Source organism: Euleptes europaea, chromosome 5 (assembly GCF_029931775.1).
Source record: "Euleptes europaea isolate rEulEur1 chromosome 5, rEulEur1.hap1, whole genome shotgun sequence".
In the NCBI taxonomy this organism is placed as follows: Eukaryota; Metazoa; Chordata; class Lepidosauria; order Squamata; family Sphaerodactylidae; genus Euleptes; species Euleptes europaea.
Genome location: NC_079316.1, coordinates 102,195,071 through 102,223,001, shown reverse-complemented (window position 1 = coordinate 102,223,001; position 27,931 = coordinate 102,195,071). Strand labels below are relative to the sequence as shown.

Here is a 27,931-nt window from a genome sequence, read left to right as displayed (position 1 = left end):
AATCGACCTTTAGGAAACTTCTGGCGTCTAAAGGATGGGCAAGAGAATTTTCTGGTAATAAAAATTCATTTTATTAATATTTGTTGAGAAGATTATTTATCGAAATAATTACCATTCATAAATACTACAAAGGCCCCCAATAAAAATATAAAAACTGGAAGATGTGATGCAATTATTTAGGAAAATAAAAAATTCTATTTCATTCTTTTTATTTTTAAATATTTTCTGGGGCTTTTCTTTCCTTGGGGGGGGGGGGAGCTGGATTAGCCATCTTGGTCAGAAGCTCTCATTTCACAGATCAATATGAAAATCCAGCAGGTGGAGGTTCTTCTCCAAAGGACAGCTGTTTTCATCCAGAACAAACTTACTCCTCATTTCAAAAATATAGGATGCTTTAGTGTCTGTGACCAGGGAACGGCACAAGTCTGCTACAATCATGCCGTAGGTGGTACCCAAGGACGGCTCTGCAACAGATAAGGAAGGACACAGCCAATATTAGGACACCGTTCTGCTGTATGCTCAAGATGCGTTCTCTTCGGACACACCTCCTCAGAGAAATGCAGGAAGATTACAAACAGGAATACTAGCTCCTCTCCAATTCCTCGCCTGGGAATCTTGCCTGGGAATATGGGGGAATCTTGTGTACATTTCTACACAGGCCGGTTCTTTCACATCTACCATTTTTTTTGCGGTCAAGTCACAGCTGACTTATGGTGACCCCGTAGGGTTTTCAAGGGAAGAGGCGTTCAGAGGTGTCTTGCCATTGCCTGCCTCTGCGTCACAACCATGGTCTTCCTTGGAGGTTGGCTATCCAAATACTAACCAGGGGCAACCGTGCTTAGCTTTTGAGATCTGATGAGATCAAGCTAACCTGGGGCTATCCAGGCCAGTACCCACCAAGGAATACCAGGGTCATTATGCAGAGGAAGGCAATGGCAAGCCACCTTGGTTAGTCTCTTCCCTTGAAACTCTACTGGGTTACCATAAGTCGGCTGCGACTTGACTACACACACACATGGATGAGAGAGTCTCCAACTAGGAACTTAGCCACTATGCTACATTCTACAGATTCTCTTAAACAGAGAACCTGTGTGCTAACCTCTGAAAGTCAGTGTGTGCTCGAGTCCAAAGAATGTCCTGGTATAGAAGAATGGAAAGACAAATTAGCAGAATACGCAGTGATGGCCAAGCTGACAAATCAGGTAAATGACAGTCCCAGCAAAGAGTTTCAAAAGAACTGGAAATTGTGTTATTCATATGAGTCGTGAAAGACGCATAAAAAGTGGCAAAAATGAAATATGTATAAATAGCATGGATATCGGCTTGATATAAAATCATATTGGAAAAGTAATTGACAGAAATTAATGATTATGAATATGCTAGTATCAATGTTAAATTAGAGGAGAATTCAGTAGGCAAGTTTCACTTTGAAATTGTAAAATATCATTTTAGAGAATGCATGAGTAAGCAAAAAGCAGCATATTTAATGATATAAAGCTAGAATAGTATAACAATGGCAAGTTCTTGAAATCGAAACAAAATTATATTTGTTTTACCCAGAGATTATCTGCTTCTCTAAGTTTTTGTATTGTGCTTTGTCAAGTCGACTTTGTTAGTTTGTATTGTATATTTGTTTATGTGTTTATGTTTTTTTTTTTGGGGGGGGAAGACAGTTAGTTGTCTGCTCGTGTTCTAAAGTCTGGTTGGTACGGTCTGGAACCTACAGAGGCACAGCCTGGGATAGGGGTCTGTCCTCTCTGCAGGCAACATCTCAGGATCTCAGGGGTGATCTCCCATTTCTTGTGCGTGCATGTATGTGTGTGTTTGGGGGGTGCCGGAGGTAGTGAATGTGGCCCTTTTGCAGAGTTGCTGGCACTGACAGAGGTTAAAGGGATACATAAAATCTGCCCTGGAGAAAGAGGGCGGGGGAGTGTTTCCAAGTAGGAGGAGGAGGAGGAGGAGGAGAAGAACTGTTTTTTATATGCTGACTTTCTCTACCACTTAAGGAAGAATCAAACCGGCTTACAATCACCTTCCCCACAACAGACACCCTGTGAGGTAGGTGAGGCTGAGAGAGTGTGACTAGCCCAAGGTCACCTAGCTGGCTTCATGTGGAGGAGTGGGGAAACTAATCCAGTTCACCAGATTAGCCTCCGTTGCTCACATGGAGGAGTGGGGAATCAAACCCAGTTCTCCAGATCAGAGTCCACCACTCCAAACCACCTCTCTTAACCACTACCCCACACTGGGAGCCAGCCTTGTGACCGAGGTTACTTTCCCCCATGGGGATAACCCCCCTGTAAGTAACCTCCCTCATTTACTGTTTGATGAAAATTTTAAATGGAGAGCTGAGATGCAGGACAGCTCCCAGTTCACACAATCGCAAGTTAGGCAGTCCTAAGCCCGCAATCCCTTGTTTCGTCTGCCCCAAGACATTCCCAGAGCCTTACCTACGGTCTTGTTCAGCCAGTCTGCTGGAATATTGAGGAACATTTTCTCCATCAGCTCTGGCACCACCCGCACAGAGACTTCATAGCCCCCATCCTCTATAGTCATCAATGCGGATCTAAGGAAGGAAGGAGGACGAGAGCCTTAAGGGAACTTGCATTTATAATGGTTTGGTTTTTCTTATTATTCTAAAACTTGCAGATTAAGATAATTACGGATATTGCCACCTTCAGTCACCTATCGTTATGTGGCAGGGAATTTTGTGGGTTTTTTTGCTTTGGTCTTGACTTAATGACTGCGTGAGAAGTGCCAAGTTTGAACTAGCAGCCAAAATGTGCTTCCAAACAATGGAAATGGAAGCGTATTATTTCCTGATGCCTTTGCTTCAGCTGAAAAGAAAACACAGGGTCACCCGCTTACGAGAATGTTAAAGCACACACAAATCCAGACCTCAAGGACTGCTTTAAAACCAGGGACGTGGGAAATCTACCTCACAGGATCGTTGTGAAGATAAATGGAGGAGAACGATGTAAGGTGCTTTGGGTCACCACTGGGAAGAAAGGTGGGGTACAAATGAATTGATAAATATTTAATGGAAATAAATCATGCAATGGTAACTTCTTCTCTCTTTAGAAGAGTTTCACTTCTAAAAAGAGAGATCCTAAGAGAGATCAAGAGCTTGCTTGAAAGTCACTCTAGAAGGCCTTCCCAGTACTTCCAAAAGAACAAAGGCTCAGGAATGACACTACAGCACACTGCACATGCTCAGATGTACTGCTGCTGCTTTGATCACTACCAGCTGGGTGGGGGCTGTCGGTTTCGGAGACCCCCTGTCTTTGGCCTTCCAGCCTTTTTCCAGATCTCCAAGAGCACTACAGGGTGGAGTGGGAGGAGGGGATGGGAGAAGAGTCTCTCTCCATGTTTCTAAAAGCATTCTTGAGGCCTGCTTCTATTGCTGGTGATTAGGAGGCATAAACATTAACCTCCACACAGGCTTCTGCATGCCTTTTTTTTTTAAACTCTGCAATTTTATGTGGAGCATATTCAAATTCAAATGTGGCTGCTAATCTTATCCACTGCCCCGCAAACCAAATACCACCGGCTGTCCAGAGGAGAGGGGGTGTCCTCATAGGAACCACCTGATGCTTTCTCATAGAAACGAACAACCGGCACTCATTTGTTGAGGTGGATAATCTGATTCTGGAATAAGTAAGAATGTACACTGAAAAGCACCGTGGAGGGGGCGGGCTCATAGAAACCTGCTTCACTTCGCATTTCGTTTGCTGGTGGCATTCTGGAGCGTCACTGCAATATATACTGCCTATACCTAAGTTCCACGAACATGTATGCTGTGCATACTGCTGACCCCTAGCACTGAAAACACGTCCTGGGGATAAGCCCGAGCTAAAAATGAGCCTGGAAAAATAAGAATAAAAACGAAGCATTTCCAGACATGCCTCGGTGTGCAGCTGGACCATCAAGCCGATCCCATGATTCAGAACAAATTAAAGCAAAAAATAAATATACTCAAGCGTATCTCGCCACCGCCAGTCCTCGAGTCAAGGACATTCTTAGCTTTGAAGTCCTGGACACTCGACTCACGGGGGAGTCTAATCAGCCCCCCTCCTCCCTGTGCAAGCAATTAACGTGGGCAGAAGCTACCGGCACACTGGGAGTTTTTTCAGTTCCCCACTATTGCTTCCAGTTCAATGACAACAAAATAGCCCTTTCAAAGAGAAGCAGGTTCACGTGCTTCATTTCGGAACACAATCAATAATTAACGGAGGACTGTCACTTCTAATTATAATCTTCTTGGATCATGTTAATGTCGCCAAGAAAGGTATGCTTTGTAAAAACTGATGCAGCTGTTTGGCGAGAGCAAAACTCAGACCCCACTTTGGTGAATATTCGGGTTTTGCCGCTGCCGCTGCTCTCTCTCAAACCACTCTGTGTCCTTGTCACGCTAGACAAAAGATACCAGGTTGTAACAGGTTCCAGCATCATAAGAACATAAGAAAGGCCCTGCTGGATCAGACCAAGGCCCATCAAGTCCAGCAGTCTGTTCACACAGTGGCCAACCAGGTGCCTCTAGGAAGCCACTAACAAGACGACTGCAGCAGCACCATCCTGCCTGTGTTCCACCGCACCCAAAATAATAGGCATGCTCCTCTGATAGGTTGGTTCCCAACCTTTTTTTGATCAGGGACCACTAGGACTTTTTTGTTCGGTGTAGGGACCCCAAGGTTCAAAATAAAAATTCCGAGAATTTGAAAATAAACTTTAATCATAAGTGTTAGTTAAACATTAAACTTAGAATAATATTTGAATATATATTTTTATAATAGAGAACTTTTAATTGAAAATATTAATGTTTTATGGGTTTATAACTTTGTTTCGCGGACCTTAATTTAGTTCTCTGGTTGGGAACCAGTGTACTAGAGAGAATAGGTAAGCAGCATGACTAGCATCCATTCTAACTAACAGCCATGAATACCCCTCTCCTCCATGAATATGTCCACTCCCCTCTTAAAGCCCTCCAAGCTGGCAGCCATCACCACATCCTGGGGCAGGAAGTTCCACAATTTAACTATGCGTTGTGTGAAAAAATACTTCCTTTTATCTGTTTTGAATCTCTCACCCTCCAGCTTTAGCAGATGACCCCGTGTTCTAGTATTATGGGAGAGGGAGAAAAACATCTCCCTGTCCACTGACTCCAAACCATGCATAATTTTATAGACCTCTATCATGTCTCCCCTCAGCCGCCTTCTTTCCAAGCTAAATAGCCCTAAGCGTCTTAACCGCTCCCCATAGGACAGTTGCTCTAGTCCCCTAATCATTTTGGTTGCTCTTCTCTGCACCTTCTCAAGCTCTGTAATATCCTTTTTTAGGTATGGTGACTAGAACTGTACACAGTACTCCAAGTGTGGTCTCACCATAGATTTGTACAAGGGCAGTAGGATATCAGCAGTTTTATTCTCTATTCCTCGTCTAATTATGGCCAGCATGGAATTTGCCTTTTTTACAGCAGCCGCACACTGGGTTGACATCTTCATTGAGCTATCCACTACCACCCCAAGATCCCTTTCTTGATCTGTTGCTGCCAGCACAGATCCCATCAGTGTATATGTGAAGTTGGGATTTTTTGTCCCACTATGCATCACTTTACACTTACTCACATTGAATCTCATTTGCCATTTTAATGCCCATTCTTCCAGTATGCAGAGATCCTTCTGGAGCTCTTTACAGTCCGATTTTGTTTTAACCACCCTAAATAATTTGGTGTCATCTGCAAGCTTGGCTACTTCACTGTTTAACCCCAACTCCAGAAGTCTAAAGACTTCTCTCTAGCATACTCTTTGTGTGTTGTAGCCAGTGTGGTGTCGTGCTTAAGAGCGGTGGTTTGGAGCGGTGGACTCTGATCTGGAGAACCGGGTTTGATTCCCCACTCCTCCACATGAGCAGCGGAGGCTAATCTGGTGAACTGAGTTTGTTTCCTCACTCCTCCAAATGAAGACAGGTGGGTGACCTTGGGCTGGTCACACTCTCTCAGCCCCATCTGCCTCACAAGGAGTCTGTTGTGGGGAGAGGAAGGGAAGGTGATTGTAAGCCGGTTTGATTCTTCCTTAAGTGGTAGAGAAAGTCGCCATATAAAAACTATACAATATGCTATACAAAAAGGGGGCTTCTTGTAAGTTGAGCCTGAATTGTGTCTAGTTTATTTATTTTATTAAATGTATATCCTTCCCTCCCCAGCAAAAATTGAGCTCAGGGTGGCTGCACCTCCTAAGTGATTTGCTAAAAATTCCCAACTAAGAAATGGCAGAGACTTCATATGTTAGATCTCAAAGAGCAACAGTTTTGCTTGCTGAGCTGATTTTGCGAACTAGGTAACCACAGTCAAAGGACGCTTTGTACTCTGAGGGATCTTGGGACGTGTGGATTGATAGATATGGGTAGATCTCTTTCTTCAGACACCCTGGGCCTGACCCAAGACCCTGGCAATCCACCGGATGTCTGAAACCAGGACCTAAAAAGATAAAGGAGGCATGTGGAAAACACAAGGCTTAGAGACTATCTATCCTGCTAAGCTGTTTTAAACTCAAGCTGTCAATATTACCTTTGTGAACAAAGTCCTTTGACTCTTCTGCTAGAAGGTTGCTTTATTCCATGGTCGGAAGCTACCCCCCTCTCCTGTGTTTATAATGTTTGGTGTGAACTTCTCATTAAGATCCTCCCCATCACAGGAAGGGACCTCTCACAAGGTCTACTGGAGGTATCAGTTGCTAATCTCACAAAAATATGAGGAACTATGCAACAAACAGCTCTGGACATTAACCAGGGTGAGGCTAGGCACCACTGTGAAGCAGCTTGATGCAGAGGAACAAAGAGGGAACGTTTTAGTGGGAATTATCACTCTGCCTCTTTTTGGGGGGCTTACTGATTTATTTATGGACTTTGTTTCTTCTCCGATTTGTCATAGCACTTATCTTGAATCTAGATTTTCAGGTCCAAAGTAGGTGCTATGATGGAGTTGAGCTGCCGCCGCACAAGGACTCCTTATTCTCTGTCTGCCGCAACTTCTGATATAAATGTACAGTGTGATGTCGTTGTGCTGTTTGCCTCATCATGCCCCCCCTCATGTCAGCGCCATGCCATGTATATTAGAGGTTACAATACAGAGAGAGTGAGCAGGTATACAATTATGGCAGCTCTACCTCTGGTGACCTCCTAGCTTGGATCTTGGCTAGGTGGCATTTGAGGAATCAATGGTATCTTTTTGCAAACTAGTGTCATATAAGTGGCTCAATGGTAGAGCATCTGCTTGGCATACAGAAGGTCCCAGGTTCAATCCCTGGCATCTCTGGTTAAAGGGACTAGGCAAGTAGGTGATGTGAAAGCCCCCTGCCTGAGACCCTGGAGAGCAGCTGCCGGTCTGAGTAGACAATACTTACTTTGATGGACCAAAGGTCTGATTCAGTATAAGGCAGCTTCATGTGGTCAGTTCTGGACTTTCCTGCAAAGGCATTTCCCCCCATATACAGACCTTGACATTCTTAAACAAAACGTACACACAGAGCACAGGGAAAATGTCTCAAAACCCTTTGATAGCCAAGAGTATTGAGCAGCAGGAAAATGAGCCTTTAAAATATTTCCAGCACGTAGTTAATAGAAACAAAAACAGGGTTTGTTTCTGAACCAGCCATCTGGTGGTTCACCTCAATCTTTGCTGCAGGAAGTTTCAGTGACAATTAAGCGGAAGGACCAACAAATGTAATGTTAACTTAATTGTTGCATGTGGTTTCCTAGACGAGACACGTATTAATCAACATTAAATGCAAAAAAATCACAGAGTGATTTTAGGGTTGAGAAGGAGAAGGAGAAGGAGAAGGAGAAGGAGAAGGAGAAGAAGAAGGAGGAGGAGGAGGAGGAGGAGGAGAAAGAGGAAGAAGATGAGTTGGTTTTTATATGCCAACTTTCTCTACCATTTAAGGAAGAATCAAACTGGCTTACAATCACCTTCCCTTCCCCTCCCTACAACAGATACCCTGTGAGGTGGGCAAGGCAGAGAGAGTGTGACTAGCCCAAGGTCACCCAGCAGGCTTCCTGTGTGTAGGAGTGGGGAAACAAATCCAGTCCACCAGATTAGGGTCCGCTGCTCATGTGGAGGAGTGGGGAATCAAACCCGGTTCTCAGATTAGAGTCCACCGCTCCAAAGAGCAGCAGTAGTGGCAAAAACTAAATATTCAACAAAGCGGGGTCTGAGTTTTGCTTTTGACAAACAGCTGCATCAATGTTTACGAAGTACACCTTTCTTGGTGACATTAACATGATCCTAAAAAATAGTCTATCAGACCTGCACCTCTATTCGAGAAGAAGGTACACTCTCCTATTTCGTTGATGCCACTCGGCCATTTAAAACTAATTAACATGATCTAATAAGGCTATAATTTAGAAGCGACTGTCCTGGTTAACTATTAAGTGTGTTCCGAAATGAAGCACGTGAGCCTGCAGGCTGCTATACAAAAAGAGGGCTGCAGAAGAGAAACACGTTTCAGGAGTAAACAAACTCTGGCTTTGTTAATTGGCATTTAAATTCTGCTAAGCTGATATTTCAGCCAATCTAGGCAAAAAGGTCTATTGTCTTCAGCCGGGCCAGCTCGACTCATCTGGCCACCGTAACGAAAGCCTGGCATGGGAGGAGGTGTGTATGTGGGGGCCATAAGGGGAGGGGCCACATTTACTCCCTTGGGCTCCCACTGGACCCATGTGGCAGAGAATGAATGGGGAGAGAGTGTGTGCTTTGTCCTCACCCACTCTGTCCAGCTCTTATTGGCTGCTCACTGGAATCCAGAAGAAGGGACCACATACCTCTATGCCCTGTTGGAGCCAGAGGGACCAAGAGGTAATCGCAGACGCAAGGCACCCCTGTTGCATCCTCCCCTGTGCAGACCCTGCCGGTTTGGCACCCCAAGCAAGCACTTGAAAGGCAAACCAGCCCTGAGATTATGACTAAATAGGAAAATCAGACATCATCATCCTCTTGGTGTACAAACGCCTGGTATCTCTGAATACTCTTTCTAAGTGAGTTAAATGCCTTTTACTCAGTTCGCAACACCTATTGCCCTGATATGCCAGTGATAATTATGAAAGAAGGTTTCTGTTACTGCATCTTGTCTATGATATATTTTGGGGACAGAATCAGTGGGTTACATGTAGTCTTGCATGAGCACCTTAGGCCTTTTGAAGAGCCCCTCCAATTAAGCTCCCCACAACTGCTCCTGGAAGTCAGAGGACCTTCCAGAGCAGCACCTGACTCAATTCAAGAAGGTGCAGCCGAAGGAAATATTGGTACATGGAAGCGGGAGACATGTGTGCGCATGCATACATGTGTGTGTGTTAAGTGCCGTCAAGTCGCTTCCGACTCATGCCGACCCTATGAATCAAAGTCCTCCATTTCTTGTTGGGCCTTCCTCTTTTCCTGCTGCCCTCAGCTTTTCCTAGCATGACCGTCTTTTCCAGTGAAACTTCTCCTAGCATGACTGTCTTTTCCACCATGCATGCATACTATCTAAGAAAGTGTCAGAAAACTCAAAACGGTAGGCAATTTAAAAACAAGCACTTTGGTCACACAAATTAAAGCTGGATACGTTTGAAAGGATATGCTTTCTTCACATCCAGATCTCAGTGTAACTTTATCTTCTACTGCCACCTAGTGTTTGCTAGCAATACATTTCATTTCCCAAAATCAGTGCTGAAACAATGCAACAGGATGATGGTTTTCAAAAGTGGGATGCTGTATCTAGAATCATAGAGTTGGAAGGAGCCAAACAGGCCATATAGTCCAACCCCCTGCTCAATGCAGGATCAGCTAGAGCATCCCTGACAAGTGTTCGTCCAGCCACTGCCTGAAGACTGCCAGAGAGGAGGAGCTCACCACCTCCCTAGGAAGCCCGTTCAACTGCTGAATTTCTCTTACCATAATTTTCCCCCTAATGTCCAGCCAGTACCTTTCTGCCTGTAATTTAAACCCATTATTGCGAGTCCTATCCTCTGCTGCCAACAGGAACAGCTCCCTGCCCTCCTGTATGTGACAGCCTTTAAAACACTTAAAGAGAGCAATCATGTCCCCCCTAAACCTCCTCTTCTCCTGACTAAACATTCCCAACTCCCTCAGCCTTTCCTCGTAGGGCTTGGTCTCCAGGCCCCTGATCATCCTCATCGCTCTCCTCTGCACCCGCAGAAAATAAGCCATTCAAACTTTCAATGAAGTGACACTCTTTTTTACTTTCAAACTTAGAACAAACCATGTCATTGTCTAATAGTTTTCCAGAAGCCTTCATATTAGGTTTATATATGGAAAGCTGGACTTTTGCCCCTTCCTACATTGTCATTCACACTAAGAAACATCAAAACAGATTACGACTGCAGTCCTAAGCACAGAACTGGGAAGCAAGTCCCATAGCGCTCAGTGGGATTTACTTCGGAGTATACATGATTAGGATTGCACAGCACACTTTGTAACAAAAGATGTACAGCTTAAAAGAAGTGCTGATATCATTGTTTAACATCAGCCACCTAAAGCTCTTGCTGGACAGTTTCTCTTAGACTGTTTTTTTATTCAGTTGAGCAAGTCACTAAATTTTGTTTGAATGCATTCCACTGTAAAGTAAGAAGAAGAGAAAGAAGAAGAGTTGGTTTTTATACTCCGATTTTCTCTACTTCAAGGAGTCTCAAACCAGCTTACAACCACCTTCCCTTCCCCTCCCAACAGACACCTTGTAGGGTAGGTGGGGCTGAGAGAGTTTGGACAGAACTGTGATTGACCCAAGGTCACCCAGCAGGTTTCACGTGGAGCAGTGGGGAATCGAACCCAGTTCTCCAGATTAGAGTCCGGAGCTCATGCGGAGGAGAGGGGAATCAAGCCCGGTTCTTCAGATTAGAGTCCACTGCTGAACTGGATTTGTTTCCCCACCCCTACATATGAAGCCAGCTGGGTGACCTTGGGCTAGTCACAGCTCTCTTAGAGCTCTCTCAGCCCATTCTACCTCACAGGGTGGGGAGGGGAAGGGAAGGTGATTGTAAGCCGGTTTGATTCTTCCTTAAGTGGTAGAGAAAGTCGGCATATAAAAACCAACTCTTCTTCTTCTTAACCACTACACCATGCTGGCTCTTAACTAGAAAGGTCTCTCTTTCAAAAAAATGATTTAAAATAAACTGCAGTGAGGGGGGAATTTAAAAATATTAAATCAAACTTATTCCTTTCTATGGCAATATTGAAAGAATTGTTTGTATTTAAATGAAAATGCTTCTGCCAGTTAACTCATTTTATTTTCTCACAGTGTTTTTTTTTTTTTTTACCTGTAGAATATTTTCATTTTGTTCAAGGGCAAGCAGCTAAAGCACTGTTGGTAGATTTTGTTGTGATCCATTTGTAGTTCAAGTCCGCATTTTGCACAACCTGTGTAGGTGATCCAAGAAAGAGAACCAAAGATGTGCTGGAGCGAAGTACCCACATTGAAAACAAGCTGTCCGCATGGAAAGGAAGCGATGGTAAATTTCAGTTCTGAGATGTGGGCTCTCACTTGGATGACTCCTATTGAAAACAGAAAAGATCAAATTAGCACACTGTATTTTTCATAGCCTTCCATGACACTGTGGTGCATGCCCTGTTAACATCTAGATTCGATTACTGCAATGTGCTTTGCATGGGGCTGCCCTTGACGACTGTCCAGAAGCTACAACTGGCACAGAATGCTGCGGCCAGAGCGATTTAGTTGTAAGAACCATATCTCTCCATCCTTGTTCCATCTGCACTGGCTCCCAATTTGTTTCTGGGCCCAATTCAAGGTATTGACCGTTAAAGCCCTATACAGCTTAGGGCAAGCATGCCTGAAGGACTGTCTGCTCCCATATGAACCTACCCGACCACTCTGGTCGTCTTGAGAGGCCCTGCTTTGCGTGCCCCTGCCATCTGAGGCTGGATGGATGGCAATCCAAGGAAGGGCCTTCTTGCTCGTGGCACCAAATTTTTTTAATGTGTAATATTGGAAATGTTTTTATGGTCACTGCCTTGCGGACCCTGAATTGGATAGAAAGGCAGCATAGAAATGTTTTAAATAAATAAGGGGGGGGAAACAGTCAAAAGAATAACTTCTAACTAAAACTGCTTGTACCATCACGGCAGTTAAAAACCATTCTGTGCATCTTCCAGGTGGTATATTATCTCCGTGCCCTGCTAGACATGGCAGGCAGTCCTGCAGTTGCGAGCTCCCTAGCAGCAATGCCAAAATCAGAGCCCATTTAGCTGAAACAGCTCCAAAGTTTTCCAGTCAGAGCTGGTATTCCTTTGACAGGACTATGAAGGTAGGGGATAACTTAAGCTCAAAACAGACCAGATGGGTTCAAACTGGGGAAATTCCTGTGGTTTTGCAAATTGAAACCAAGATCTTTACACTGTTACAGCCTGTCAGGATACTCGGGGTTGGTTAACGTAGTTAGGCCTCGGGCACTTGATCCCAAGTACAAGTACAACTCGTTTCTCTTTGGATCCAAACAACTGAATTCTTTAATGATTAACACCAACTTGACTACAATAGAAAAGTGCAGAACCAGGCACAGGAGAATGGCCCTTGTTCTTATTCTATATATTAATTCAGATTTATAATCTCCTGAGGCTTTTCTGCCAGTGTTCTCATGGGGAGGGGAATCTCCTCTTCCCTGCACTTCAGTGTAGCAGCTCCCTTTGTGGACTCCCTTGAGACTGGCTGTAGTCAGGCCGCTGAGGCCGTGCTCTCCCCACAGCTATTCAGCCCTCCCTGCTCTACAGCTCTCAGGCTCCTTCCACCTCCTGGGGGAATTCCCTATTGCAGGTATCTGGATTTCAGCTCTGTCCCTGTCTTCTGAAGTCCTTCAGAGTTCTTCCTCTAATTAGTGGTTGGCTTTTATCAAAGTTTGCTAAAAGGGTCAAAAGGCTTGCTACATTCTCCCTGCTGTTTCATTGGTTCTTCTTTTACCAGGCTAAGGAACCAATACGACAGCTTTCTAATACACATAAATACCTTAAATTCATTCTAATGCGTATACTTGTCTGTTTAGTCATATATGCACAAATATATAGAGACCAGCACAATGTCTCAGGGTATGAACTTTCATGACATAGGATAACAGTATCTCACAAAGTGGACTTTGACTCACAAAAGATTATACCTTGGAAAGTCTTGTTGGTAGATTTTTGTTCTATAGACTATAGAGCTAAAGTACTGTTTTTATTTTTCCAGGCTTAGTTTGAGCTCAGGCTTATCTCCAGAACGTGTTTTCAGTGCCAGGGATCAGCAGTATGCACAGTATACGCGTTCATGGTACGTAGGTGTAGGTGTTACAGATTGTAGAGACACTCCAGAATGTCACCAACAAACTAAATGCGGGGCGAAGCAGGTTTTTAAGAGCCCACGGTGCTTCTCAATGTACATTGTTACTTGTTCTAGAATCAGATTATCCACAACAACAAATGAGTGCTGGTTGTTCACTTCTATGAGAAAGCATCAGGTGGTTCATATGAGGACACCCCCTCTCCGCTGGACAGCCGGTGGTATTTGGTTTGCAGGGTGGTGGATAAGATTAGCAGCCAAGTTTGAATTTGAATATGCTCGATTAAATTGCAAAGTTTTAAAAAAGCAGTACAGAAGCCTGTGCTGTGGTTGATTTTTTATGCCTCCTAATAACCAGCAGAGAGCCAGCATGGTGTAGTGGCTAAGGTGTTGGAGTAGGATCTGGGAAACCCAAGTTTGAATCCCCACTCTACCATGGAAGCTTGCTGGGTGACTTTGGGCCAGTCACACGCTCTCAGCCCTGACGCCGGCTAGTATTTCGATGGGAGACCTCCAAGGAATACCAGGGTCATGACGTAGAGGCAGGCAATGGCAAACCCCCTCTGAACATCTCTTGCCTTGAAAACCTTACACTGTAGCCATAAGTCAGCTGTGACTTGATGGCAAACAAACAAACAAACAAACACTATAGACTAGCAGGAAGGAAGGCAGCATGGTACAGCCTAATCTCATCAGATCTTGGAAGCTAAGCAGGGTTGGTATTTGGAAGGGAGACCACCAAGGAAGACTCTGCAGAGGAAGGCAATGGCAAAACACCTCTGCTTCACTCTGCAGAGGAAGGCAATGGCAAAACACCTCTGTTCTCCCTTGCCTTGAAAGCCTCGTGCTGGGGTTGCCATAAGTCAGCTGTGACTTGATGGCACTTCACACACACACACACACACACACACACACACACTATAACACCCACCTGAAGCCAAAATAGGAGAACCTTACCAGAACGTTTCTCCTCCAGGCATGCAGGAAGGCCGGCCACTCTCCTCAGTGATTTGACACTCTCGTCAAACTTCTCTTTGAACTCAACGGCTCTTTTGTCATCATCAAAGAGACACTCAAAGGATGACCACGGGGTTGTGTGCAATTCCAGTTCACCAGAGACAGGGTTGTGCTTTGCAAACAAATACCTCACTTGCCATATGTGATCTATGGAAAAATGAAATGTATGATTAAGAGTTCCGGCGTGCTGCTTTTATTTGTAGAAAAGCCTTGCTTGCTTTGAAAGAAATCTTTCCCTCTTTGCTAAAAGTAGGCCTGTAGTTAATACTGAATAGGCTAGATAGGGGTGGATGAAAAATGCGTGGGGGGATTTAAGTTTTAAAAGTCTTGATGAATCTTAAAAGGCGATGAGCAAATAATAATGCCACATTATAGTACAGGCATATCTCGTTTTATTGCACTCTGCTTTATCGCACTACAGATAATGCATTTTTGAGCAAGCCTATCGGCGCCATTTTTCCATCAGCATGTGCTCACTTTGTGTCTCTGTGTCACATTTTGGTGATTCTTGCAATATTTCAAACTTTTTCCATTATTATTATAGTGCATTGGGTTTTTTTTTAGACATAATGCTATTGCACACTTAATAGAATACAGTATAGCGTCAAAATAATTTTTAAATGCACTGGGAAACAAAAAAATTCATGTGACTTGCTTTATTGTGGTAGTCTGGAACCGAACCCACAATATCTCTGAGGTATGTTTGTAGAATTTTGAGTATTTAATGTGGTTCACATCTATCAGACTGGGGGAATATTATGCAAGGGTAAGGTGAGATTGTGGCTCTTGTCCTACCGGATGTGTCCATGTAAAGCTTGCATATGGTATATGCCTGTAAAATCAAAAGCTGCACCATTTGAGTCCACCCCACCAGGCAGCTGTTGTTCTCTCAGCCTCAGCTACATCCCATGTAGTTCAGGCTGAGAGAACAGCCACTCAGTGAGTTTGTGTCTGGGGTGAGATATTAATAAGGGATTTTCCAGCTTGTAAATACCACCTTTCCTTTGAAATGTGGTGTTGGAGGAAAGTTTTACGGATACCGTGGACTGCCAAAAAGATAGATCAAATCAAGTCTGAACTCTCCCTAAAAGCTAAAACAACTATCTGAGGTAATCGTACTTTGGTCACATTATGAGAAGACAGGAGTCACTGGGAAAAACACTCATGCTAGGGAAAACTGAAGGCGGCAGGAAAAGAGGAAGACCCAGCATGAGAGGGATTGACTCAGTAAAGGAAGCCACGGTCCTCAGTTTGCAAGACCTGAGCAAGGCTGTTAACAACAGGACGATTTTGAGGTCATTGATTTAAAGGGCTGCTATAAGTCGGTATTGATTTGACGGCACTCAATACATACACAAGTATAGCCTTTATACACCACCTCTATATAAGCCCAGCCACAAATGGCTATCCATTAAAAGATGGCTAGAAGCCCTTCTACAAATGGCTATGCTTTTTCCATTTCACATTTTCTGTGCAATAAGATAACTTCTGAGAGCCAGCGTGGTGTAATGGTTAAGAGTGGGGGTTTGGAGTGGTGGACTCTAATCAGAAGAACCAGGTTTGATTCCCCACTCCTCCACATGAGCGGCGGACACTAATCTGGTGAACCGCGTTGGTTTCCCCACTCCTACACATGAAGCCAGCTGGGTGACCTTGGGCTAGTCATAGCTCTCTTAGAGCTCTCTCATCCCTACCCACCCCACAGGGTGTCTGTTGTGGGGAGGGGAAGGGAAGGTGACTGTAAGCCAGTTTGATTCTTCCTTAAGTGGTAGAGAAAGTCGGCATATAAAAACCAACTCTTCTTCTCTCCCCAATTTTGATACTATGGAATCATTCTGAATGTGTTGCTAGTAATACATCATCTTATTTCTTTATGTTTAGGAGAAATGCTACTACATAAAACAAGGAGGGGCTTGTGGCTTAGTGGTCGAGCATCTGCTTGGCATGCAGAAGGTCCCAGCTATCCCTGGCATCTCCAGTTAAAGGGACTAGGCAAGTAGGTGAGGTGAAAGATCTCTACCTGAGACCCCGGAGAGCCGCTGCCAGTCTGCGTAGACAATACTGACTTTGATGGACCAAGGGTCTGATTCAGTATAAGGCAGCTTCATGTGTTCATGAAGGACTCCCACCCCATCCCATAACGATGCTCTCTCCTATGAAAGGACCCCCTGTGAAAGCTTAAATTTCCAGCAGGGATGGCCATCGCATGCAGAGCGGCTTCCCCCTGCTTGAGGCCACGAACTGCCATCACATGCCGCACAGTTGTCACGACCCAAAGCCCCGGCTGGCATGAACTGAACTCCTGATCCTGGTTGCCCTGACAGGATCAAACATTTAGGCTTATCTCACAGAGAGGGATGTTTCGACAGTTAGGAACACACAGTCTTATCGGGAATTCAGGAGATAGTCTTTTAATGATTAAACATGGATGGTCAGAAACCTGAGGCAGGCAGGTTCTAATTACTCACAAAATTTCAACTTTTGAACAAGGTGCAAGTTTTGTGACAAAGAAAGGAACTGCCACCATTTTAAACACATTGCTGGTATCTTTTTGTCTTAATTTGAAGAAATCAGAATATTGTCAGACTTCAGTACCTCGTTGCGTTTCTTTCATAGGGAACTTCACTTCAGATGTAGTCGCGAGTTTAAAAGTTTTATTAAGAAAGTCAGCGAGTTCAGTAGGTCCATAGGAACATAAGGCCAGAATACAGACATGGGAAACACCGGTACATTTATAGGGTACATACAATAGGATTGATTACGTTCAGGGCATAACACAAAAGGACAAGGTGCAGCAGAGCTGTCTTGATTAGATCGGATACAAGGTTACAATAAATAAAGTATCCGCTGGTAATTACCCATCAAGACACATACAAGAAATTAACGTGTGAATGGCTGGGTGATCTCCAGGGCTCCCAGGCATTGTTCAGTGGCCCCTGTTATCACAACAGCAAATCTCAGGGCGAGTCCCCATTGAGACGCAGATGCCGGGCGTGTGATAGCTTGGACACGGGGTGGTGGTGGGGGGAAATGGAACTAGTCTGGACTCCATTTTGTTCAAGCAAGAAGTCATCTTGTTTAACCCGGGCCCGACTGGATGCCCTCGCTGACAAATATGAAGTATATACTATGAAAAAAGACTTCTGATATGATTTCTTGTTGCCTAAAGTTGTGAGTGTAGCCCTGTGGCGCAGAGTGGTAACTGCAGTACTTCAGTCAAAGCTCTGCTCACAAGTTCAATCCCGACGGAAGTCGGTTTCAGGCAGCCGGCTCAAGGTTGACTCAGCCTTCCATCCTTCCGAGGTCGGTCAAATGAGTACTCGGCTTGCTGGGGGGTAAAGGGAAGATGACTGGGGAAGGCAACGGCAAACCACCCTCAAAACATCATCTGCCTAGTAAACGTGATGTGACATCCCCCCATGGGTCAGTAATGACCCAGTAATGACCCTTTACCTTTTAAAGTTGTTTAAACTAAGAGCAGAAAGCTCAATATTTGTTTCCATTTAACTTACATCATAAATAGCATCTGGTGTTTTATAAAACAATGAAGAATAAAGTTTATACCATTTTCTTTAATTTTTAATAATCTGTCAATAAAATTTATTTTGATTTGCTCAACCCATTAGAATTGACTTCCTACTACATAACATGGGAAAAGGCATTCAGAAAACAGAGATCCAACTTTTTTTTGGGGGGGGGACCCACAATCTCATTGTCCTTCAATGGGTTTTTTTGCCCACACAGAAGGATTATTTTGTTTCATAGAAACACTGCATGATCTGCTTGTCTGCATAATCCAATGTGCAGATACCCTGCACTCATTCAGAAATTATTTTTTATTTAAGTTGTATCCCACCCTTCTCACCAAAGAAGATAATTTCCATTTATTTTCCATTTATCTTCCTTTCCATTTATCTTCTGAACAGCCCTGCGAGGTAGGTAAGGCTGAGAGACACTGATGGGTCCAAGGTCACCCACTGAACTTCATAGTTGACTCAGGATTTGAACCTGGTTCTCTCTGGTCATACTCTAGGCACTATATCCCCCCCCCACTAGCTCAATAACAACATGTCATAGTTAACATGATAAAGCACTGAAGCATGCTGGGATGCACCAAAAGTGTACCCAGAATTCCATCCCACTCTAGCATTACACTGAAAAATGCTCCCACAGCAAGGCTGTGCAGTAGATAGGGGTGGTGTCCATTCCCAGTGGCTTCCATTGAGTTTTATGGAGCAAACAGGCTGTCATTTGGGATACAAATACTGAGGACAGAATGGAGCGGGTGCAGAGGAGAGCGATGAGGATGATCCTAGAGGCCTAGAGACCAAGCCCTACGAGGAAAGGCTGAGGGAGTTGGGAATGTTTAGTCTGGAGAAGAGGAGGTTGAGGATGGCTCTCTTTAAGGACTTGAAGGGCTGTCACACAGAGGAGGGCAGGGAGCTGTTCCTGTTGGCAGCAGAGAATAGGACTTGCAATAATGGGTTTAAATTGTGGGCGGAAAGGAACCAGCTGCATATTAGGATTTTTTTTTTACAGTAAGAGTTGTTCAACAGTGGAATCGGCTACCTAGGGAGGTGGTCAGCTCCCCCCTCACTGGCAGTCTTTAAGAGGATGGACAAGTGCTTGTCAAGGATGCTCTAGGCTGATCCTGCGTTGAGCAGGGGGTTGGACTACATGGCCTGTATGGCCCCTTCCAACTCTACGATTCTAGGTTACCCATCCCAGGGGAGTTTCCAAGTGTATCCATTTAAGTTGAGTAGTGTAGTAGTTAAGAGTCTCAGACTAGGATCTGGGAGACCCTGGTTCAAATCCCCACTCTGGCATGGAAGCTCGCTCGGTGACTTTCGGCCATTCATACACTATCAGCCTAACCTACCTCACACGGCTGTTGTGAGGATAAAAGGAAGGATGATGTAAGGTGCTTCGGATCCCCCACTGGGGAAATGCGCAGGGTAGAAACATAAGACAATAAATCAATAAACATAATAAATAGAGAACAAATTAATAATAATAAAAAAATACATCAATAAGCATAAGAGAATAAATCAATATGCATACAAGAATAAACATAATAAATAGAGAATAAATTGATAATAATAAAACATAAGAGAATAAATCAATAAACATAAGAGAATAAATCAATAAACTTTATTCTTAGGAGGAAAAATGAGCCACATGGGGAAAACAACAGGCTGAAACTCACCCCTTCTAACAAAAAGTAGTGTAGCATTCACCAGTATGGTTACATGATACAAAGATCATGCAAAGCGTGCTCCTGCCACATCTAAGCTTTCCTGCTGCATGTGTGCATGATAACAGGCCCTTTTACTACTTCTAGAATAAGATGAGGTGGCAAGTTGATTTTTTTTTTGCTGAGCATGGTTTACCAGGAAGCCTTGACCTAGAAAATATTTGGACACAAGTGGGAACTCGGTCACAAAGTGATGAGATTACGCTGGCGGAGGTGGCCTGGCACCGGCCCGAAACCCCACGGTTCAAAGAAACCGCATCAAACTAAAAACGGGAGGAAAGGTATCAGGAAAAGGGCCGAACGATGGGCACTGCACACCGCCACCCCCCTTTCTGCTTCCCTTTGCCAATTTAATACGCAAACAAATAACTCATCAAACATTACTAAGATGCCTAGTTACTTTTTACCTTTTTTTCTTTGAAGCTGAGGACGGTAGGCTGCGGTGGTTCCCCATAACACCAAGGCATAGTGCTGTTCTTTGACCTGCTCCACTGTTAGAATAATTTTTGTTTGTTTTGCTCCTCTGTAACTATATGTAGATTCTTAAAAAAAAAAAGAGGTCAACTATTATGTATAACTGCATCAGGTTCAGAAACTGTAAAAGTGGAACAGTCGCTCATCATTTTCCCAAACACACTGGGGAATAATCCTCTTAAATGCCTTGTCTTGGTGTGTTGGTTTGAGCTATGATTTCAAAGGTGGGCAGAAAGGGTTGGTCGTATTCAGTACTATATTTTTACCCCCCCCCCTTTTGAACAGCAGGCCACCACACCAAGTCACGCACAACTTTCCGTCACTCTGTTTCAAAAGTAGTTTGGCTACATGACACATGAACACACGTGAAGCTGCCTTATACCGAATCAAACACTTGGTCCACCAAGGTCATTGTTGTCTACTCAGACTAGCAGCAGCTCTCCAGAGTTTCAGACTTCAGAGGTCTTTCATATCACCTACTGCCTGGTTCCTTTAACTGGAGATGTCGGGATTGAACCTGGGACCTTCTATATGCCAAGCTGACGCTCTCCCATTGAGCCAGGGCCCCTCCCCTAAAGGAGAAGTGTTGCTGTTTGAGAAACCAAAGCCCACAGCCTCCTTGGGAACAAGGGACAATGTGTGGTACACCGGATCCTGGCCAGAGAATTGTGCATTACAAATAGACTGAAGGGATAGAATTATGTTTTACTAACATGTACTAATACATCACACATCTTTCCATGTGTGGCAACAGCCAGATCAGATTTTAAAATTAGCATTTAAGAACATAAGAAAAGCCAAGCTGGATCAGACCAAGGTCCATCAAGTCCAGCAGTCTGTTCACACAGTGGCCAACCAGGTGCCTCTAGGAAGCCCACAAACAAGATGACTGCAGCAGCATTATCCTGCCTGTGTTCCACAGCACCTATTGTAATAGGCATGCTCCTCTGATCCTGGAGAGAATAGGTATGCATCATGACTAGAGTTCATTTTGACTAGTAGCCATGGATAGCCCTCTCCTCCATGAACATGTCCACCCTCCTCTTAAAGTCTTCCAGGTTGGCAGCCATCACCACATCCTGGTGATTAGTTATCCTCAGTCCTCGTAAAATAAAACACCTTGGTCCGTTGTGTGAATCTCACTGCTGGGTAAGGGGATAGGAAAGCTAACGAAAAAAAGAAACCGTTATGCGAGCAGCAAAAGGGGAAGAGGTGAAGAAAACCTGCTACCACATGCTCAAGAATGGTGAAAACCTAAGTGGAGTCACACCCTTCTAAGACTATTGACTTCAACAGATTTAGCTCTGTTTAGGATTACACTGAGAAAGAGCCACCTTATGCCAGTAACTCTGGTCAAACGCTAATTACAGTAAGTCAAGAGCTCTCCCAGCTTTATGTCAATTATTAATGCAGAGGGTTCTAATTCTCTGCTCACGTTCCATGTAAGCCATTTTACTGTTACCACTACATTGTGTACCGGATAAACCATTTGGCCTGGATAAGCACAAAACACAGATCAGAATCAAAACTATTTTGTAAGAAAATATCAGGTGGGCTCAAAATTCAAGCATTTCATGCCCTTTTTCGGTCTCCTCTGAATCAACAGCTCCATCTGAAGAAAATATTTGATACAACTATCTGTGCTGGGACATCTTCCTATCTGTTCCCTTAAGTGTCTTCCTTATTGCTTTCAGTTAAGGGAGATAGAAGGGAAGTTATCTTTCCAAAGTTTAATCTTTTCTTTGTGAAATCGGCCACCAGAGGTCTATATTGATCGACTCTCCTTCTATCTTCTCCCGCCCCCTAGTTTCAACCCCAATGTATAAATTTCAGAACACAAACAGTGAATGATCGTGTTAGAATTTCAACTGACCTGCTAGCACGTTGATGTCGACAATTTTCACTATGGAGTGCACCAACATATCAGCTTGGAGTTGATTTAGGAGAACATTTCGTATGCTGCTGAGTGTCTGTGGCTCTCTTGGGGGGAGAGCTTGAAAACAGGCATGCTTGGAAGACACATACACCAGCAATTCCTGGAGAATATTAATGTCCACTACGTTGGAGACTTGAAAAGAATAAATAAAAACCATCATCCGTATTTGGCCACAGACTGTGACATGCTGTATTAGGCACATAATAAATTTGAGAGCGAACGACCCTTCGCAAGCATAGCCAACGCTCATTGTGAAACACAGATGTACGGGTTTATGCTTTCTTGTATACGAAGATAATCTCAGAAGTCATGAATGCTGCGATCCATATTTTAAAAAGCAACATTTACCAAGGAAAATGCTGAAATTGTATTGCAATCGCATTGGCCTATTCAGACAACTTTTTTCCCCGTCTAGTACTGTGCCCGAGGCATTCCTACTCTCAACACAAGATATTAAAAGATGTATGAACCACTGCAATACTGAATTCATCTGTATGTGTCACCTCTGTGAACGTGATATCCTAAACTTAGTATCACTGAGAGAACAATAAGGATAGTGACTTCAGAAAGATCCTTGGATACAGATGAACCTGGTATTGTGCCAGAGCATGCATTACTGGCGTTGCCAAATGGCCTGGATAAAAATTCCCCATCCCTTTAATAGATACTTAATGCAAGGAAATGGGCAGCTGAAGTTTTTTTCTGGTTTGGAGGTAATGAATATCACCTGGTAAACAACATCCCATTAAGCCTCTATCAAGGGGTCACAACAGTTTGCAGCCATATACATTACTGGGGTGATCAAGGCTGGAAAATGGTGGGGCGACAACTGGGAATCCAGGACTGCATATTTCTCAAACTATAGAGGGGAAATGTTTCAACTGGGCCACAGAAGTGTCATATAGCTTATTAGGCCAACATGCCAGACATATTTTCTATTTTCTGGGGCTCTTCCTACGTACTTTGCTTCATTGATTTAGAGGAGTATGCACATTGCTAGAAAGAGAAGTAATTTGGTACAACCATTTTGATATTGTTTTCGAGAATACTCAATTTAAATTACTAAAGTAAACATTAAATTGGGATGGGAAAATATATCTTTATCCCATTATTAATCCTCACATTCATTTGGATGGATAGTTAAGCAGCTCCCAAGGTTCAATAACTGACTAGTAAATGTTGATTGCAGTATTATCTCCCCAGCCCAGTGATTTTCATACACACCAACATCTGCAACAGAGAGAAAAAAACTGTGATCCAGGTTAAAACAAATACCACAGACATATCCTACTGTAAACTGACTTGGGTTACTTTGAAACCAAATGCAATCATTGAGCCATGCTTACTTAATGAACAACTTTAGGGTTTAGTCTCATAGTCGCTTTCAAGTAAATATTGGTGGTAAAAAGGGCTGTTAAGTGGCAAACAACTTTTGGCAACCCTGTAGAGTTTTCAAGGCAAGAGACTTCAGTGGTGGTTGGCCATTGCCTGCCTCTACATCACGACCCTGGACATCCTTGGTGGCCTCCCATCCAAATACTCACCAGGGCCAACCCTGCTTACCTTCCAAGATCTGAAAAGATCAGGATAGCCTGGGCTATCCAGGTGAGAGCCATGTATACCTTAGCACATGTTATACTATGTAATACAGACAACCACATTTTAGCAATGGGAAAGTAGCTTGCAGCATCAAAATATATTTGTAGAGAACTTTCGCAGTTGCTTATTACTAGGTCAAGAGCAAATCCAGTTCCAAGTAAAAATAAGCACGTAAAAAAGTTTATATTTCTCACAGTGGAACCTTAAGATACAACAAAGACAGAAGAGTATATGTGTGACAAGTAAACAACACACTGTTGTTTAAGATACGGCCTTTTATTCTCTTTGTTACTTTTGTATTCTTTTCATTATATTCTGTTTGATATATATCAATAAAAAAATTAAAACATAAAAAGAGAGAAAACAACACAAAAAGTGCCTGAGTTGATCCCACTCCATTATAACAACTTCTAGCCGGAACTAAGGTTCAGGTGGGGAGTCCCTGTTGGTCTGCAGTAGAAGAGTAAGACTTGAGTCCGGTAGCACCTTATTAAGACCAACAAAATTTCCAGGGTATAAGCTTTTGAGAGTCACAGCTTTGACTCTCAAAGGTTTCTACCCTGGAAATCTTGTTGGTCTTAATAAAGTGATACTGGACTCGAATCCAGCTTGAATTAAAATGTTAAAAACAAATGAAAAAACATGGACTAGATGTATCTTCTAAGCAGAGAAAACTATACCAAAATCACTGCTACTAGGGCGTGGGTAAATTGTAAATGGTTGCCGGCTATTTCATGGATCTAACAAATTCTTCATTGCACAATGGGATGAGAACTTGGGTGCTTTCATACATGCTGAATAATGCACTTTCAATCCACTTTAATAATCCCCTTTAACGATAGATTGCAAGTGCATCTTGCCAATTCAGGGCATTATCGCACCATGTCTGGGAAACGTGTGGAAAACACCTAAAGAGCAATCGTGCTCGAGGCGATTTGCTATTTCCCCCCGCACTTCTGCCCGTTCTAACGTCTCTGAAAAGTTAGCCTTCTGAGTGCACCTCCAATGAAACAGCGCTCCCAAGAGATAAGGGGGCGTAGAGGAGCACTGCCTAATTGTGACGTCGCTTGGGTTCCCCTCCACCCCCCCTCTCGTCATGTCAGGGCGCCTGCGCGGTATCGTCAGTGCATCCAGACGATAGGGCAATGGGCTCACGTTCCCCCCTAGGCAGAGAAACCCTAATCACAACCAATGCAGGCATTCCCCCCCCCCACACACAAATAAACCAAAATGAGTCGTTCCTTGCACAGAGCTGATCACAGAGCTGCGGTCTTTGCAGGCGTTGGTGCAACGATGTTGCATTTTATCGTTGGGAGGAGCGGGAGAAAGATAAAAAACAGGCAGGGAGAAACTTTGTGCCGGCACTGGAGTCTCTCTCCCTTCCTCCTCGTGCTGCTTCCCCCTCCCCCCTCTGCTGCTTGCAGCAATTTTGCTACTTTCCCAGCCCTCGCCCTCCTCTGCACAAGCACTTATGGGGGGGGATTTAGTAGCAGTAAAGGTTGGTGGATGCAAACGGGAGGGGAGGGGTAAGGTGGTGGTAGGAGAAAGGCTTTTCATTGGGTGTTGTGAAAAGAGGCCAGGACAACAGAATAGCTTTTGTAACTGAACGCACCCCTTGGCTTGCCGGTTTTGAAACGACATAAGGAAATACATCGTGGTATAGGCGTTTTCAGAAAAAACAGATGTCTGTCACTTCCAAAGCATTTCCAAGCTGAAACGGGAGGTCTGTGGTGCGTGGGGGAAAGAATGTAACGTTTTTAAAGGGTTTGAGAGACGTTTCCCAGACTGGGTATGATAAGCCTCTCACACAGTAAAATCCAGCTGCAAAGTGCACTGAAAGTGGATTGAAAGTATATTAATCGGCATGTGTGAACGCACCCCTTGACTTCTACTACTTCTCTGGAAACAGTTCTGAGTATATTTTTCTACCTGCCTGTATTGTATGCAGCCGTTCAAGAAAGGGTAATTTAGAAACACAGCTGTACTATCGCTGAAGCTCAGGAATCTCTACATGGGGGAATTTAGACCACACATACGCTGGCCCATAATGCAGATGGGTGGATGCATCATCTATAAAATCTGCCATGTGGTACAGCCCCATAGAATATATTGCATACAAACTGGTACAACAATTGGAAGACACCATTTCCTTGGCAGCTGGACAATGCGATGTTGAGCTCATATGAACCTCCCGTTGGGTAGTAGCCCATACCAGTATGACCATGCTGGGTCAGGTGTTTATTTTCTCATCACAACTGCATCCATAGGGACATTCTGTGGGGACAGTCAAGTTCCCAAAGCAAATGTCTGAGACTCATATTCAGTTTTTCTCAAAGACCGTGACCTGATTTTCTTCAAACAACACAGCGGTGGATCACCAAAGGTCTAAAGTACAGCTCTTGTGGGGGAGAATAAAACATAATATTGTCGAAGGCTTTCACGGTCAGAGTTCATTGGTTCTTGTAGGTTATCCGGGCTGTGTAACCGTGATCTTGGAATTTTCTTTCCTGACGTTTCGCCAGCAGCTGTGGCAGGCATCTTCAGAGTAGTAACACTGAAGGACAGTGTCTCTCAGTGTCAACACTGAGAGACACTGTCCTTTAGTGTTACTACTCTGAAGATGCCTGCCACAGCTGCTGGCGAAACGTCAGGAAAGAAAATTCCAAGACCACAGTTACACAGCCCGGATAACCTACAAGAACCAGAGAATAAAACAGTTTGCAAAACAAATATATTCTGAAAAGAACAAAGACTCCTCACCTGTAAGTAGAACGATATCTCCGGGAAATACTGTAAGTGACCAGAATGCAGCTGCTCTCCACAGTACAACCTTCCGTTGGATTTCTGACTGATCAAACACTACAATAGTAGCTAAGGGGACTTTAGGGGATAATTTAGTTCCTGACTTCAGTTGTATTTCTTTGATATGACATGGATGTAGCACTGTGACTAAGACATTATACTTCTGGCCTTTGTGGTCGCAGTCTTTAAGCAACGATGGATGCCTCTGAACTTTTTTCAATGATGATATTTTCAGTTGCTCCATTTGTCGAACAGAAAAAATGGAAGAATAAACCAGCTTAGTTTTCTTCGGTTGCTGCTGGTCTGCAATTGCAAAGTCAGTTGCAGGTAAGACGTCTTCAGATGCTCGAGATCTTTTAGAGGATTCTTTTGGTGAGTTGCTCCCTTGTGAACACAGTATCCCACTCTTCCATGGCTGAATGTATACCCCATTATCAATATTGTCACCAGGAGAACACAAAAGGCCAACTGATCCCATAGCATTTTTCTGAAAGCTATTTTCTCTTTTCAAATATGTTAGGCTGCCATCTTTTGAAGTACTATCGGAACTGAAGAGTTCAGGAGAGCTTTCGTTGACTTGACTGAGATTTCTCTCAGCCGCAATAGAACATGTGCCAGCTTTCTCATTTAATTGAACTGATGTATCCACAGTTTTTCCACTCTCCTTACAAGATCCAACCAATTCCATTCCCTTAACCTTTGTAGATTCATTTTCCATTTCATTTTGTCCTGCTGCAGGCCTTCTTGAAAGGAGAGTAACTTGACTTGAGGTCAAAATACTAAGAAATTCAGTGTTTGTTGATAAGGCAAGCCTTGGACACGGACCCAGTAGTTTCTTTGCTTCTTTTGTTATGTCAGGGCAACATATCTCCCACAACTTGTCATGTTCACCCTGGAAGTGTGATAACTCATCATCCTGCTGCACAGATGGCAAACCTCTGCTAATCTTTTGGGGACTGGAAACCAGAGGAGAAATATCAAGATGGTTATGTATTTTGGTATCTCCTCCAGCCTCTTCCAATAGTTTGATACATTGATCATCTGTTCTTCCATCACTGGGAAACTGCTGACACCTAACATACTTCACATGGTTGTCTGCATTTGTATCTCCATAGACATGACAAGCACTTCCAGGTGACTCATCTCTCTCCTTAATTTCATTGTTCATACCATCATTCACATGGTCCATCAAAAAACTGTCAACTAACCCACATTTCTTTTCAAAATTTGCTATGAAATTCTTTTTGGTGTAGGAAGCCAACACTGCATCATTGGTTGTAGGATTCTCTGTCTGCTTAGGATCCTTGCATTTTATAGTAGAATGGTTAAAAGTGTCTTCTGTAAATGAAAGATGGAGCTTTCTCCATGGTTCAGAAGCGGAGGATAAAAAACTCTCTTCATTAGCTGCCTCTAGTGAAGTTGAAGGAACAGGTGCACCGAAGAAAATATAGACTTGAGATGCTCCAGCCATGTCTGTCTTCTGGGTATTTGATTATGGAGAAAATATAGCTTTGTGTAATAAATACAATTCAT

At 43.7% G+C, this 27,931-nt stretch overlaps 1 protein-coding gene across 1 annotated transcript; it reads right to left on the bottom strand.

Moving 5' to 3' along the window:
* Positions 1–219: 219 nt before the first annotated feature.
* On the bottom strand, positions 220–27,931 carry SHLD2 (shieldin complex subunit 2). The gene is given in 9 exon segments (XM_056849949.1): positions 220–464; positions 2,451–2,566; positions 11,308–11,542; positions 14,274–14,480; positions 19,995–20,129; positions 21,935–22,129; positions 23,120–23,227; positions 26,357–27,880; positions 27,883–27,931. Coding segments are annotated over 9 exon segments (2,742 nt in total). The 3' UTR covers positions 220–291.